General features: G+C 42.0%; 1 protein-coding gene across 5 annotated transcripts in view; it reads left to right on the forward strand.

The window, feature by feature from the left end:
* The first annotated feature begins 629 nt into the window (after positions 1 to 629).
* The window catches only part of TTC7B (tetratricopeptide repeat domain 7B), a 138,107-nt gene continuing 124,782 nt past the window's right edge, over positions 630 to 13,954 (forward strand). For 4 of the 5 annotated variants that reach the window (XM_065685739.1, XM_065685735.1, XM_065685736.1 and 1 more), the window contains exon 1: positions 630 to 897. In XM_065685739.1, the coding sequence (XP_065541811.1) occupies positions 777 to 897 (121 nt within the window). In that variant the 5' untranslated portion in view covers positions 630 to 776. Of the gene's footprint in view, positions 898 to 1,768; positions 1,784 to 13,954 lie in introns of those variants that run through there. The other variant, XM_065685737.1, reaches the window with a different exon arrangement.

Raw genomic sequence — 13,954 nt, forward strand, 5'->3', positions numbered from 1 at the left:
ATAGGGCATTATTTATGTAGGGTGCACATTTTTGGCACTGCTCTACTCTCTGCTGTTCAACTAGGGAGCAAGTGCATACTGAGCTGGTGGGCCACACTGGGGGTCTCCTTTCCATGGGACAAGATGGGACAGAGCGTATCAGCTACAAGAGACCATAGAGAAAGGATGGCGTGAGGTGTGGAAACAGAGAAGACAAAAAGGAGGGTGCCCTTAAAGGGATTAAAAGCCCCTAGACTGAGTGTGGATGGTTGGTTTCGAGGTGAGGGAAGAGGTAACCACTAACAGACAGGAACAGAGCTGGTGTTACATCTTGTGGAAGTGGAAAAGTATAGCGGAGGGGGTGATGGTGCGCGCTCGTCATCATTAGCCTGTGTGACAGGGAGACCGGATGCATTTGGATGACACTGGGCAAATCACTTTAAGGAGCAGCAGTCCCCGCCCCTCTACCGGCCCTGCTTCCCCAGCACCCTCCCTCCCTCCCTTACCCCCCACCCGCGGTGCCAGGGCCGCCGCCGGGCGGGAGGCGGGGCCCGGGACCCGTCAACCCCGGCCGCCCCCGCCTCCTGGCTCCGCCCCGCGCTGTGCCACCGCTGCCCGGCAGGGGGCGCCCATCCCGCCGGACGGCCGCCAGCGCGGCGCGGGCCGCAGCTCCCGAGTTCCGCCGCTCCAGCCGCGCCGCCGCCCAGGCGCCCGGGGCCGCCGCCGGCCTCTCCCCGCGCCCCGTCCCCTGCCCGCCGGCCCGGCCCCTTTTCCCGCCGGGGCCCACCGGCCCGGCCATGGCCACCAAGAAGGCAGGCTCGCGGCTGGAGACGGAGATCGAGCGGTGCCGCTCGGAGTGCCAGTGGGAGCGGATCCCCGAGCTCGTCAAGCAGCTCTCGGCCAAGCTCATCGCTAACGGTGCGGCGCCGGGCGGGGGGCGGCAGGCCGCGGGTCAGGGCCCGCGGGGGCGGCCGCTGGGGCTCCAGGCCCGGCAGGTGCAGCCGGGCGGGCTGGCGGGAGAGGCCTGCTGGCCACCCGTGGGGCGGCGGGACGCGGGGGCCCCGGGGAGGGCGGCGCGGAGGTGGGCGGCGCGGAGGGCCTGCCCCGGAGGGCACCTCGCAGATCACACCCGGGCGGAGAGCTGGGGCGCGCAGCCCCTCCGAGCACCCCGCTGGTGCTGCGGGGCCGCATCGCCTGGCCGGCGGCGGGGCCCTGAGTGCTGACGTCCCGAGCTGCTGAGCAGTCTGATGGGTTATCGTGAGCGTTGCAGTTTTGCAGGCACGCATGCTGACAGCATGCGTAAAACCCTAAATGTCTTTACGTCTTCTGTGTGCAGCCGACGTGCCTGTACACCGTGTGTCCTGTGAAGGCTTTTGCCTTTTTCCTTAAAAACATACCTCAGTAGTATAGTGCAGCTTCATGTATTTCCTTGTAAAAACTATGAATGGTTTGCTTGGTCTCTTATTTCTTGTATCACAAACTTTTACGTGTTTAGCTGAAGGGGTTGAAAAGCAGTGCTTCGTTTTGAGGTATGGAAGTGCCTGACGAACAAGGGAGATGCAGGGAAGTTCTCTTTGGCGTGGGTGCCTTCATTCTGTGTGTGATAAAAGGCACGGGCATAGCATCTACCTCTCTGGGCTCACTCATCTGCTGAGGTGGACCTGACAAGAAGAAGAAAGAAGTCAACTCTGTGGAGACAGAACTTGGGTTGAATTTAGAGGCGATAATACCGAGAGAGGGTGAGGTGTCAGGATGGCATCACTGGGAGTGTGTTGTGAAGGCAGTGATAGCTTTGCACATTCAGGTATGGAAGAAAATGGCATGACTTGGATGTATAGAAATACAATTAAGAGAGGAAAACCCTGAATTAAAGAGAGACCATTTAAGAATAGATGCATGGGTAGTAGATAACCTTGTATGTATTGGCCTGAAGAACAACTCTGTGGTGATCCTGAAACACACTGGTATTACACTAACTAAAAATAAATGCAAGAGAAAAAGTGGAAGGTATTATGTTTAGTTTAAGGATGTGCTTCATTTGATTATAGACTATGAACTAGTCAGAGATGAGTTCAAGCAAAGGCAGGCAGGCTGGTTGAGAAGAGTGGCCTTCATAGTTTTAAGATGTACTAAGGTACTGCAGACAGGTAGGGAGACCTAGGCAGAAGATGTTATTGGCAGTTTGACTTAAATTTCTCTTACCTGGGTACTTTTTACCTAAGTGGAGCATATCAGAGAAGATTACTTTACACTGCAGTGATTTTCCTGTTATGGTATCTTCTAGATTCTCTACCAGTCAAAATACGAATTATTGAAGGATATCCTGACTTTAGAACATGGGCAAGTATCAGTTGCAGATTTTGTCTCTTTCTAACAGCACAGGAATGATTAAGTCTATGTCTGTGGCTTTGAAGTTCTAGCTAACTAGAATGTCAACAGTCAGTAAGTTAAGTGAGCGTAAGGAATTCTTCTTTTGTAGTGGAGTAACACAGGAAGAGAGTAATTTATTTAATGAAATACATGCCCCTGCTGTTGAAAGTGTCTCAAAATGTAAGTTTGTATTTTAGATCCTGGTGTACAGGTTGCAGGCCAAGGTTATCAGCTAGTGAGACTACGCAGGAGAGGCAATGCTTCTGTTTTTTGTGTGAAGAGAGATATGAACTGAAAAGTACTCCAGTGTGTGTTCCTGTTGACAGTTAATCTGAAGCAATTAGTGGAAGATAAAGTACTCTGAACTTTACCGCTTTCTTTTGTAGTAAAGTTCAGTTTTTATTGGTTTGTCAGGGACTTGGCTCTGACTCTTAAATCTGAAGCATATTAAGAGGGGATATCAACATTGCTAGGAACAGGGTTTACTGCTCTTGGAACACAGATGGGAAGTAATCCTTTGGGTAAGCCCTCTTGTAATTTCTTCAATCTTGTACTGTTTCAAATGAGAAGACTGTAGCTTTACCTGGACTTAATTGCACCTCCTCTTTGCAAATGGGTATTGGAGAACTTGACAGAAATTTTGATGGGCTGGATTATTTTTTGGGCTGTCTTGCATTGATACAGTGTTTCCTATTATCAAGTTCCCATCCCTTGAACCTTGCAGCCCAAATTAGATAGAGGAAGAAATAGCAATGACAGCTCTCAGGATGAAGGTCTGAGTAGATGCATAAGGCAATAATATATACTTATGGAGAAGTGCAGCACTTGAGAGGTGCAGTATTTTGAGTGGACCTCTTTATTGTATTTTTTATGCTATTCTGTTCTGCTAATGGATCCTATCTGCTCTATTATAGAATTAGGAGTGTGTATAAAACCTGACAGTGGATCAGTATAAGTAATAATAATAATAATAGAAAATATAAATGACAGCTTATGTAGGATTTTGAATGTGCAAAAATGACACTAGAACCAATTTCTGTGTCTGATGGATTGAATTTGAAAGGCTTTGTGAGCTTTCTGAGCTTTAAGATAAAGAGGAAAGAGAAATGTTAATGGATTGGTCACTGCCTTTGCTATTCTGTAAGTAGTAGTCACAGTTTGGATCATGGAAAATACTTGCTCTGTGTCAAGACTGTGAGTTGCACTGTTTTTCACAAAGGATAGATGGATGAAATCAGGGTCTTTAACCTAACTCAGAATTGTTAGGTATTTAATCCAGTTTGTATTACATTTCTCGCCTTCAGAACCAGGACTCAGCAGCAGTAATGAGATTCATGTAATGTAACACAAATCTCCATTTGAGCTCTTGCTTCATCAGCATTCCCATTAAAGATTGGGTCAAAACTGTTTTGTTCAGGTATGGTGGCTTAGCCTTGGCTAACAGCAAATGTCCACCCAGCTGCTCAGTCTCTCCCCTTCCTAAGTGGGGCAGTGGCAGAAAATAGGATGAGAAGACTTGTAGCTTCAGATAAAGAGAGGCAGACCACTTACTAATTACTGTTGTGGGCAAAACAGGCTTTATTTGGGGAAAATTAGTTTAATTGGTTGTCAGTTAAAACAGATTCAAGTAGTAAGAAACAGGCAGACATGAAAGCAACACTTTTCCTCCCCCGTTTCCCAGGCTTAACCTCACTCTAGTGCTTAAGACTCCTGTACCCCTCCCTGCATGGTGTGGGGTTGTAGTCATTGTGAGGTGGTTTCTTTCTGCTGTTCCTGCCTTCTCACTTCTCTCTGCTGTGGTGTGGGCTCCCCTTCGCTGCAGTTCTTCAGGACAAAAATCTGCTCTAGCACAGGCTGCCCATGCGCTGTGGTTCCTTCAGGGCATCTCCACCTGCTTGAGTTTGAGTCATCCCCACCTGCAGTGGTGGATATCTGCACCTCCTCCCCCTCCTTCTCTGACCTTGGTGTTCCCTTTGATGTTTCTCACTCCTTTTGTTCCCTCCTCCCGTCTGTGGCATTTTCTGCCCTTCCTGAAGTAGGCTTTTTCAGAGGTGCTGAGCTTTGCTCAGGGCCTCAGCTGGGTTCTTCTGTCTGTTGGAGCCACCTGGGCTGGGACAGGGCAGCCCCTGCCCTCTTCACATAGGGGCCAGTCCTGCAACCGCCACTGCCAGATGCAGTTTACCACTTGCTGTTTACCTCACGTAGAAATCATCATGCTACTCTGAGGTTCACAAAGATGTGGTCCTTGGCTAGTGTGTAGGCTGCTTGGTTGCAAGAAATGTGCCATCCTCAAGCGTTCACATCCTCAGTATCACTTCTCAAATGGAACTGAGACAAACCCCAAGTTATTAGAAATAAAATTTCAAAGCAGTTTTAACTAATGAAACTTCTTGAGTGTTCCCAACTAGTTTAACTAACCGAAAAAGGTTTCTTCTAAGAAAATGATCTGAAGAAATATTGATTCTGTTTGTTGTATTTTGTCTAACAGTGCAAATGAAAAGCGTGGAGGTGAAGCAGTCATGAGAGTTAGCAAAAGATCCAAGTACAGAAGTACTTTTTCACAGATTATTGGAAGAGGTTGAACAGTAAATGCTGGGTATCTGAAATTAATGGGAATGTATTTTAAAGTGCACTCAGAATTGGCAAACAATGGTCATAGGATTCTTTCGTATTTTAAGCCAGTCTGAATGGGCTACTTTATTAAATAAAGGCCTTAATCCTTAGGAGAACTTTATACAACTCTGTCTTGGAAAACTTGGTTTGCATCAAAACCACAGTTGTGTGAATGAAATGCAGCACGCTGTAAGAGAGATATTTTCTCTTAAGTTCACAGTTTAGTGTAGCAGTCCCCAAAATAACTAGTGATGACCTCAGTGCTTTGGTGTCGATGTTTACATATATTTGAAATCCCATTTTTTTTCTAATTAAAGGCCTTTATTTTAAATATAAGAGATCTGTAAAGTTGCTTTTCTGCAATATTGAAAAATAAGGCCTATGAAGCACCAGTGATGATACTTTTTGAGTAAGTTTTTCATAGCACATTGGTCTTACAGATAACTCGTGTTTTATTCAGGTGTCCGGGTTTGTGAGGATTGTGTTTTGACACCTTTCTGCAACAGTTTCACTCAGAGCTTTGCAAATTGGGATTCTCAGGGTGCCTAGGATTTTGTGGTGTTTGAATGATAATTTTGGAAGCTAGCAGTCACATTTCAAAGCTGATTGCGAGTTTAATGAATTTTTGATGAAACAGTAGCATCTCGAAGGAAGTGGCTACAACGGACTGCAGTATGAAGGTTGTGTCTGCTCAGAACATTCTCAGGACATCAGTGCTCTTATGTTTTCTTTCCTTCCTTTGGAAACACGGTGAGGAAACCTTAGGTCAGTTCAGTGGCAAGCTGAATGGATGAAATAAAGGATCCATGAATTTCCACAGGTATTTCCAGCTATTTGTTGTTGCCTCAATCTTAACATGACCTTGCTCAAGTTCAGTGAGATGTATGACTCTCTCTGGAAAATCACTGAGGAGATGGATTTTTATAGTTCAAGTGAGTTAGAATGTTGTAGTTCTGTAGAAACCTCAGCCAGTGTGAAATACTGCTTTGCTTGAAAAGCAAAGGAGAATGTACTCCCTGGAAGTTGGGGGATCTATATGCTAAGAAGAGCATTGTGACATTGCCATGAAAATAGAACATTACCTATAGGTGTCATTTGCTAATTGGATGTAAACCAGCCTTTTAACACACTGCTTTCTTGCCAATTGAATTTTGTGCTACCATTGCTATCGCATTTCTGTTAGTTGTTGTTTCGTGTGCGATCTTTTCTCTGACTGCCTTTCCTCTCAACACCTTGTTTCTGTAATTTTCTATTATATCTTTCCTCACATTTAGCCTTGCAGAATAAGGGGGCAGAGAGGAGTTAGGAGCAGAGTAGGAAAACCGAAGGATCAGAAAGTATTTTACATGTCTGTTTCCTATTTGTCACTTTCTATGCTGCTTCTGTATCTGGATATAAGTAGGACAGAAAAATAGAAACATCTTACCAGTTTTCATTTGGTTTGTTTCCTTGTGAAATACAAGACCTCAGATGTATGGATAAAGCTTATTCTTTAGTAAACCAGGGATTTCTAAACCTCTTGGGACTCATGCCCTACTTAGAAGGTGTTTATCAAATTTGTTTTGTTTTTATACATGTCTTGCAACTTATATATGCAAAGCTTTCTGAAGAGATCTACATCTCTACCAGAAAAGTTTGCAGACCGTGATGTGACATGCCATTTGCATTTCCACCTTTGTGTAAATGAAGCTCTCTCTTAATTTGTTAGCTTTTTTGTTTTTCTTCTGCTGTATTTGCTGTCATATTTACAGAACAAGCTACCAAGGACACACATTTTTCTGAATGAAGACCAAAGATTGTGGCAATACTAAGATGTGTTGCCTTATTTTTGACTGACAGCTTTTTTTCTTCAGATAGCCAGGGGTGTTACAACAGTGTAAGTGATGATGTAGATCTGTTGTTTGTATTCCAACTGACTTGTCATCTGGAAGACAAAATGCTAGCATAGTCAGTATGATTTCAGAAGTAACCAGGCTGGTCTAACACCTTGCTGCTATGGTGCAGAGGAGCTGTTTCTTCCTGTCTTTAGTTAAGCTGCTCCTTCTCTGTCCATTTCCTCCTGGTTATGTGTTCTGGTCTCTTGTGTGTACAAGCACCAGAGGTGGAATTTACTGTGCCGGTACAGCAGAAAACCCTGTGTTCCTCTTACTGGGGTTAGTTTCTGCAGGCTTACTGAGCTGGTTTGCCTCCCACAGGGGTCTGAAGAGTGGAATATGAAGAGTGACAGCAGCCACTGTTCACAGTGGAAAGTAAAGACGAGATGAACCTTCTTCTCCCACTGTGAGAAAAGCATGTAATTGGTCTGAGTGGAATAAACTAAGTATTTCTGGGAATTTGAAGCTTATGGCTGCTTACATTTATAAAGATACTTCCATGTATTATAAATGTAATTATTTTAGAAATTAGATACCTCACATGTTAATGTTGGGTGTACTGCACTCTGTTGCTTTGTTTTAAAGTTGTAAGAAGAAATTACAGTGTGACTTACCAGTGTGTAAGTACTGGTATATGTCTGTGTTATAGCTGCTTTAGGTTCCTTTAACCTAATTTCAAGGTTTAAAGATTAGTATTAACTTTGCTATAGGAAAACAAGTTCATTAGCATAAACTCAGGATCATTGATACCACTTTTTTGAGTTTGAGTTTGATTCGCATGATGGTAAAGAAGGGGGCAGAAGGTCCTTAACCATGCCAGATCTGGGTTGTTACCCCTCCTCTCGAATCTGTCTTGTAAATAATCAGATTTTATAATTTGATGTTTTAATTCCCTGCATTTTTATTCTGCACTGAACATCATTTAATTGTTGATTTGATAAAGTGACTGAAGACAGTAACTTGTAAAAAGCAAGGTGGCAGGATGTTGAGTTAAATTGGAGGGTGTGAAGATGTCTGGCTGATAGTTCTGCATTTGTTGGTAGCAAGTCCTTTAATCATTGGAGAGTGTTTGATCTCTGCTCCAGGCTCTGAGGGAGGAGTGCTGAATCTGGACATTTCTATGGTGTCAGCAAAAGCGTGGTACGTGCATAATGGTAGTTATTAGTGAACTCCTCTGATCAGAGATGTTATCAGTTGCTCTGTTGCTTCAAGAGATGTTGGATAAGTTTCTTCAAGTTCCCACCCCACAGATGATTTGTCTATGACTGATACGGTTCCATGCCAAACACGTATGCATAGACAGTAATCCTTTACTATAATCTCATTTTATCTTTAAGAGAAGGGAATGCATCTGTCAAATTTGTACTGTACTGCAGTGCAGCTGTTTGGTAGAGCATGAACAAGAGCTACTGTCCCCATGACATGGTTTGGTTTTGCCTTCCATCTAAATAGTCTCTAGTTGTTTTTTTTTTTTAACTGTTAGTGTTGACAGGAAAACTGGTTTGTCCTTTGAGAAATAAATCATGTCAACAAGCAAGATTGAAAAGAATTCCTCACTACCACAGCATGTGCTTTTCCTGTTTTCTAAGTCACTCTTTGATCTTTGTAACCTAAACAAAGCATAAATGGAAAGAAGCTATATTTTGATCATTCTCCTTCATTGTGGTTACTAGAACTGTTCCCAGTTGGACACCCAAAGATGATGGTGATCCTGCTTCCCACACTTCATGCTTACCAGTCTTGGATATGACCCATATTCTTTCTTGGTTTTGCATTGCATTTGACTGAATGGGCTGTGTTTAATTCAAACATAAAATTGTCAATAATCTAGACAATACATTGTGGTTGTCCTGGTTTACCTGGCTTGAATATTTACCGTTCTGATGGTCTTAACATTTCACAAAATTTAGATGCTTGAATGCTGTTCTTAATATAAAAATTAAATAAATTTGTGTAGTAATCGTACTTTGGAAGTAAGTTTATATGTATGCATAAATAGTCTGGGAAGCCTATAATGTTTTTCTTCAAAGCAAGTTTTGGCTGTCAAGTAGGAAAATTACCTAGATACTGCATAGCTGTACAGTAAAAGGATGCCATGCTCCCTGTGGACTTAAGAGGCAGAGGAGTGAATGACCGTTTATAATTAAAGGCATTAATAAATAGAAGTTTCTCTGAACAGCTGACTTCTGGTGTTAGGTGCCTATTGTCTGCATTAGTCTGCAGCCTTTCTGCTAGCAGTGCCTGTCGGTTTGCACATGTTCTCTAGCTGTTCTTCTACCATCCCCAGAGACGTGACTGACAAGATCATGGGCAACCTCCTCTAATCTTGCTTGGAGCAAGGGTGTTGGACTAGGCAATCTCCAGAGCTCCCTTCCAACCTCAGTCATCCTATGATGCTGTGAATTCTTGCTACTTAGTGGCCAGTAATGAAATCATAAGTGAAGTCTGTGTATCCATGCACTGTTTTTCTTTAATGTAAACCTTGTATAAATGTAAAAATTACTTTTAGCATTTAAGTAACTTCTGGTCAGAGCTACTTGAATAAGTACTTCAAGACTTCTACTAACAGGTACAGCCAATGCTCATAATGACTGCTACATGCATTATGAACAAAGCAGATCTATGGTCAAATTGTTCCCTGTTAGAAAACATGTGTTTCATGCTGTTTCTGCCATATGAGTGTGAAATCAGCTCTGGATCCAGATTTTCCAGATCCTCCTCTGGAAGAAAGCACTATTTCAAAATGGCCTTCTCTAATAAATGTTCAGTGGGATGCTGTAAGATTTTTCTCTTTTTCAGCTGTTTTTACAGATACAAGTATTATAAGGAGCAGCTGAGGGAACTGGGGTTGTTTAGTCTGGAGAAAAGGAGGCTTATTGCTCTCTACACCTACCTGAAAGGAGGTTGTAGCAAGGCAGCTGTTGGTATACTCCCAAGTAACAAGCAGTAGGACAGGAGGAAATGGCCTCAAGTTGCACCAAGGGGAGGTTTAGATCAGGTATTAGGAAAAATTTATTCAGCAAAAGAGCAGTCAGGCATTGGAACAGGCTGCCCAGGGAAGTGGTGGAGTCACCATCCCTGGAGGTATTTAAGAGGTCTAGGTGTGGTCCTTAGGGACACAGTTTAGTGGTGGACTTGGCAGTGCTAGGTTAGTGGTTGGACTTGATGTTCTTAAAGGTCTTTTTCAACCTAAACAAGTCTCTGGTTCTATGATTTACTCTGAAATTTTTGCCTGGGTGCTGTATGGAGCAATTGACCTCTTTGGGATCAATAAACATCCAACTCCTGCATAGAAATTCCTTAGTTTATTTTTTAGGTTTAGGCATAACAGTAGTCCAAACTGCTTTAGGAAGTCTGAGGAAAAAGCCTCTCAAAATGATGCAACATGCAGCCCTTCAGGTACTCAGAACCTTCAGTTTTACCTTTAGAGAGAATAAGAGTTTTAGGGTTTGAGGAGGAGGAGTTTCCTTTCTCACTCCCAAGCTGATTTCTCTCTGGGAAGATTTGAAGCACCAGAATGGAGATTGAAAGGCAATCAACTTGCTGGAATCCTGCACATCAACTTATGGTCCCACTGGTATACTGGAAATATCATAATTGTCCTCTTTACCCCTTGACCCTTTCCTCCCTTATTATTTTTTCAATTGTTATTTTTAGTCCAAAGACTTGAGTTTTCTATATCTTTCTCTCTCTGGAATCCAATACAGGACAGGTGAAGTAGCGGCATCTTCTGTGCTCACAACTTCATCTACTTGATGTCACCTCATATGAGATCAGTCTTTATTTGGAACTAATGATAACTGTGATCTTTTGACTTCGGTGCATTTGGATAATTATGCTTTTTAAGAGTCAGAAATATATTACCTGAAATACTGAAGATTTTGGTAGAGAGTGCGTGAAGTGATGCAACATGCTTCCGGATTTTTATCTGTTTGCTTGCAAGGAAAGATTAAAGTTTGTTTGGCCAGTCATCTCTGATTCTGTAGCTGGTTTGCTCTGTATTTCATATTCCTAAATACTTACTCTTAAAATTAAGATCTCCGGGCTTGAGTCTGAGGTTGAGCCTCTTCGCTTAAGTCTTTGTGGTAGGAGATTTTACCCTAGTTCTGCGCATTTTTCTTGTAGCTGTGTTGTTCAGAAGAGAACTAAAAAATACTTATTTTAATCTATGCCATTTGGTATATAATGAAGAAAGCACACATTTTCCCCACACTTTTTTACACTTCAGATGTTGAGCTGTCGAGGGTACATAATACGTAACTACTGTTGTTAGCAGAGGATCATGTGTATTCTTGCCAGTGTAGCAAGTCATCTCGGAGGGGGATTCTGCAGGCTAGAGAATTGCTCCTAACCTGTGTTCAGTTAGGGCTTTTAGTTTTATTCAATTTTTTTTCTTTTTGAACTGTCTGCAGGTTTTTCTCTTTGAACTGTGTGCAGTGTTGCCATTCTTTCCTTTTAATCCCCATCTCTCTAAAGTTACTTTTAGAAATGAATTAGAACTGCGTATTTCTCTCACCTTGCCTGCTGACAACACCTGGGTTCTTCAACAAATGCTTGGAGGTTGTAGTGTCATTTATCAGAAAACTGATTATTTTGTAGTTTTGCCTGTAATTCAGAGGATGATTCAAGATGGACAGTGATTTTAAACTAATAGAAATAAGTACGCTTCATAATTTTTGACCCAGGATAAATGAAGACTAATCCTCTGTTTTAATTCTGTTTTTCTGCAAGTAACTGCTCTGGATCTCTATAGTGTGGTAACAATTTTGCTTCAAAAGCAGATGTTAAAAATCAAGTAGCAAGGCAGCTGTCATTATGATATTTTTAGACACTGTTTTACAGAGACATGTCATCATGTGTGTTTTTCTCCCACCCAGTATTTATGCCAGCCTTTATTCTCATTTTGAAGATTATTAGGGTTGATCCATATTGCAAAGAGGGATAGCCATGAACCACAAGATTCTTCTCAAAGCATTAGGTATGAGTGTGTCTAAACTTGCTCTAAGCTGAAAGAAAACAGCTTGCTTGTGTAGAAGAGTCTGGGTTTTTTATTTTTGCTTTAGTGCTAACAGAAATGGATATTTCACCTAAAGCATTCTTCATTTTGTCTTGCATTTCCAAAGTGCTCAGACTTGTCTTTAGTTACGAGCAGAGGACAACCTATTGGGCAGGTGGATTATTTCAGTGATGCTGGGATGTTGCAGAAACAGACGGTCAAGCCAGACTGTCCTTGTCTAGTTAGGAAATGGTTCTGAAATGTAGTTGTGATGTAAGTTGTAAAATATTCCATAACTCTACCAAGCAATTGTTGTTGGTGAACTTTTCAGCCAAAGAGTGGATGAATAAGTGGGAGTCTTTTCTTTGATTGAGAATTTTATATTGAACCATAACTATCTTTAATTTCTAAAACTGGTAAATTGTTTTCCTGGTATTGAAAACTGTTACAGTTGGTTGTTTTGTTGGGTTGTTTTGTTTTTTCTTCTGAAACATCTAGATTGGCTGCAGGAATGCTAGCCTTCAAGGTACCTGAAAGACTTTACCCAATTTAGTTATGTCTTCATAAAATGTCTCATAGAAAGATATAATCTAGATTACTCATACTATGCTGGAAGAAAGAGATAAGCAATTTCTTCTCAAACATTACTTATTTCAGGATGTCTTAAGGGATAGCTAAATCTGATGAACGAGTCCACTGGAGCTATTGTTTCATAAATGGCTTCTTCAGAAATGTCCATATAATTGGAATGTTGTTACGAGGACCATTGGGCTTGATCTCATTGGCACAGAATGGTTGACATGCCTCAAGCCACTGCTTTGTCAATAAAGCATTCTCACAGTCATAATCTGATTTAAATTTTTTTGCCAGTGTTGCCAATTTGTTGCACCAGCCAACTTACTTAGTAGATAAGTGACTCAGTAAATAACAAAATTCTGCTTTAGCAACTTTTATGTTTTGCATTCTGTGCCTTGTTGTCTTCCAGTGTTAGTCACCAGCAGCTGAGCGAGTGCAGCACTTCTGTGATGAAAGTCAGTCTGACTGTAGCTCTTCCTCTTATTTTGCTGTCTCATGATATATAGCAATGGTACAGGGAAAGGGTGAGTTGTGTTGTATGGATCACTTGGAACAGCTTTTGTTTTGATGCTTAGTTATATCTGTAAGTCAGGGCTGTTGTTTTCTCCCACCATTTCTATGACAAAAAGTATGTGTAATACATGCTGCTGCACTGTGGCTGTTCCTAGCTAGTGTATATATAGATCATCAGCTTTTTCTAACTTGCATTAATGATGGGAAGAAAATATCTGGATGCTATAGATTACTTTGATTCTCAACTCAGGATGTCTAGGTAATTTCAGAGTATGTGCCAAAATGAACTTAAAGCTTTGCTCTTGATTGAGTCCTGTTTTTAAAGTCAATATCCTATTTTTTCAAGTCAGTATCAGAGAAAAGAAACTTACCTTAGGGTGGAATGGGAAAGATGAGAGAGGGAAGAGAGAGAGGGAGAGAAGCTAAATTGTATTTTCCAAAGGAAGCAGCTTGTTTTTCTTCTCTCAGTTTTCCCAGGGCTGTGTCCAAGAGGAATAATCTTACAAACCTTCTGCAGAGTGCTGTGGATCTGTGTCTGTGCCTGTCTTGTTCTTCTGTGGCTACACCCAAATGGGTGAGAATTGGAACTTCTAGAGCTGATCTTCCTCTTTCTGTGAGGCAAAATGTCTCATAGAAGGATATAATCTAGATTACTCATATTGTGCTGGAAGAAAGAGATAAGCAATTTCTTCTCAAACGTTACTTCTTTCAGGATGTCTTAAGGGATAGCAATTACCCTTTAGTAATAGGAATGGTTTCAGCACTTTGTCTTAAGAATCCTCATTTCTCAGGGAATGCATTTTCACACCTAACAGTGCAAAGGTTTATTTCCTTTTTCCTTAGTGTCTAACCTGTTCTTCAAGGTATCCCCTAATCTGCTGTAACCATCCAAACTTGTTGTTTCACATCCTTCCATGACAATTTTGCAGTTTATATAATAAATAAAACATCTCAGATAGCTCCTGCACAGTTTAGCAGTGTTTTTTACCTGTCTCTTCATCTACTGTATTTAACTAAAGAAATGCTTGTTACA

This window comes from Lathamus discolor, chromosome 6 (genome assembly GCF_037157495.1).
Source record: "Lathamus discolor isolate bLatDis1 chromosome 6, bLatDis1.hap1, whole genome shotgun sequence".
Taxonomy (NCBI): domain Eukaryota; kingdom Metazoa; phylum Chordata; class Aves; order Psittaciformes; family Psittacidae; genus Lathamus; species Lathamus discolor.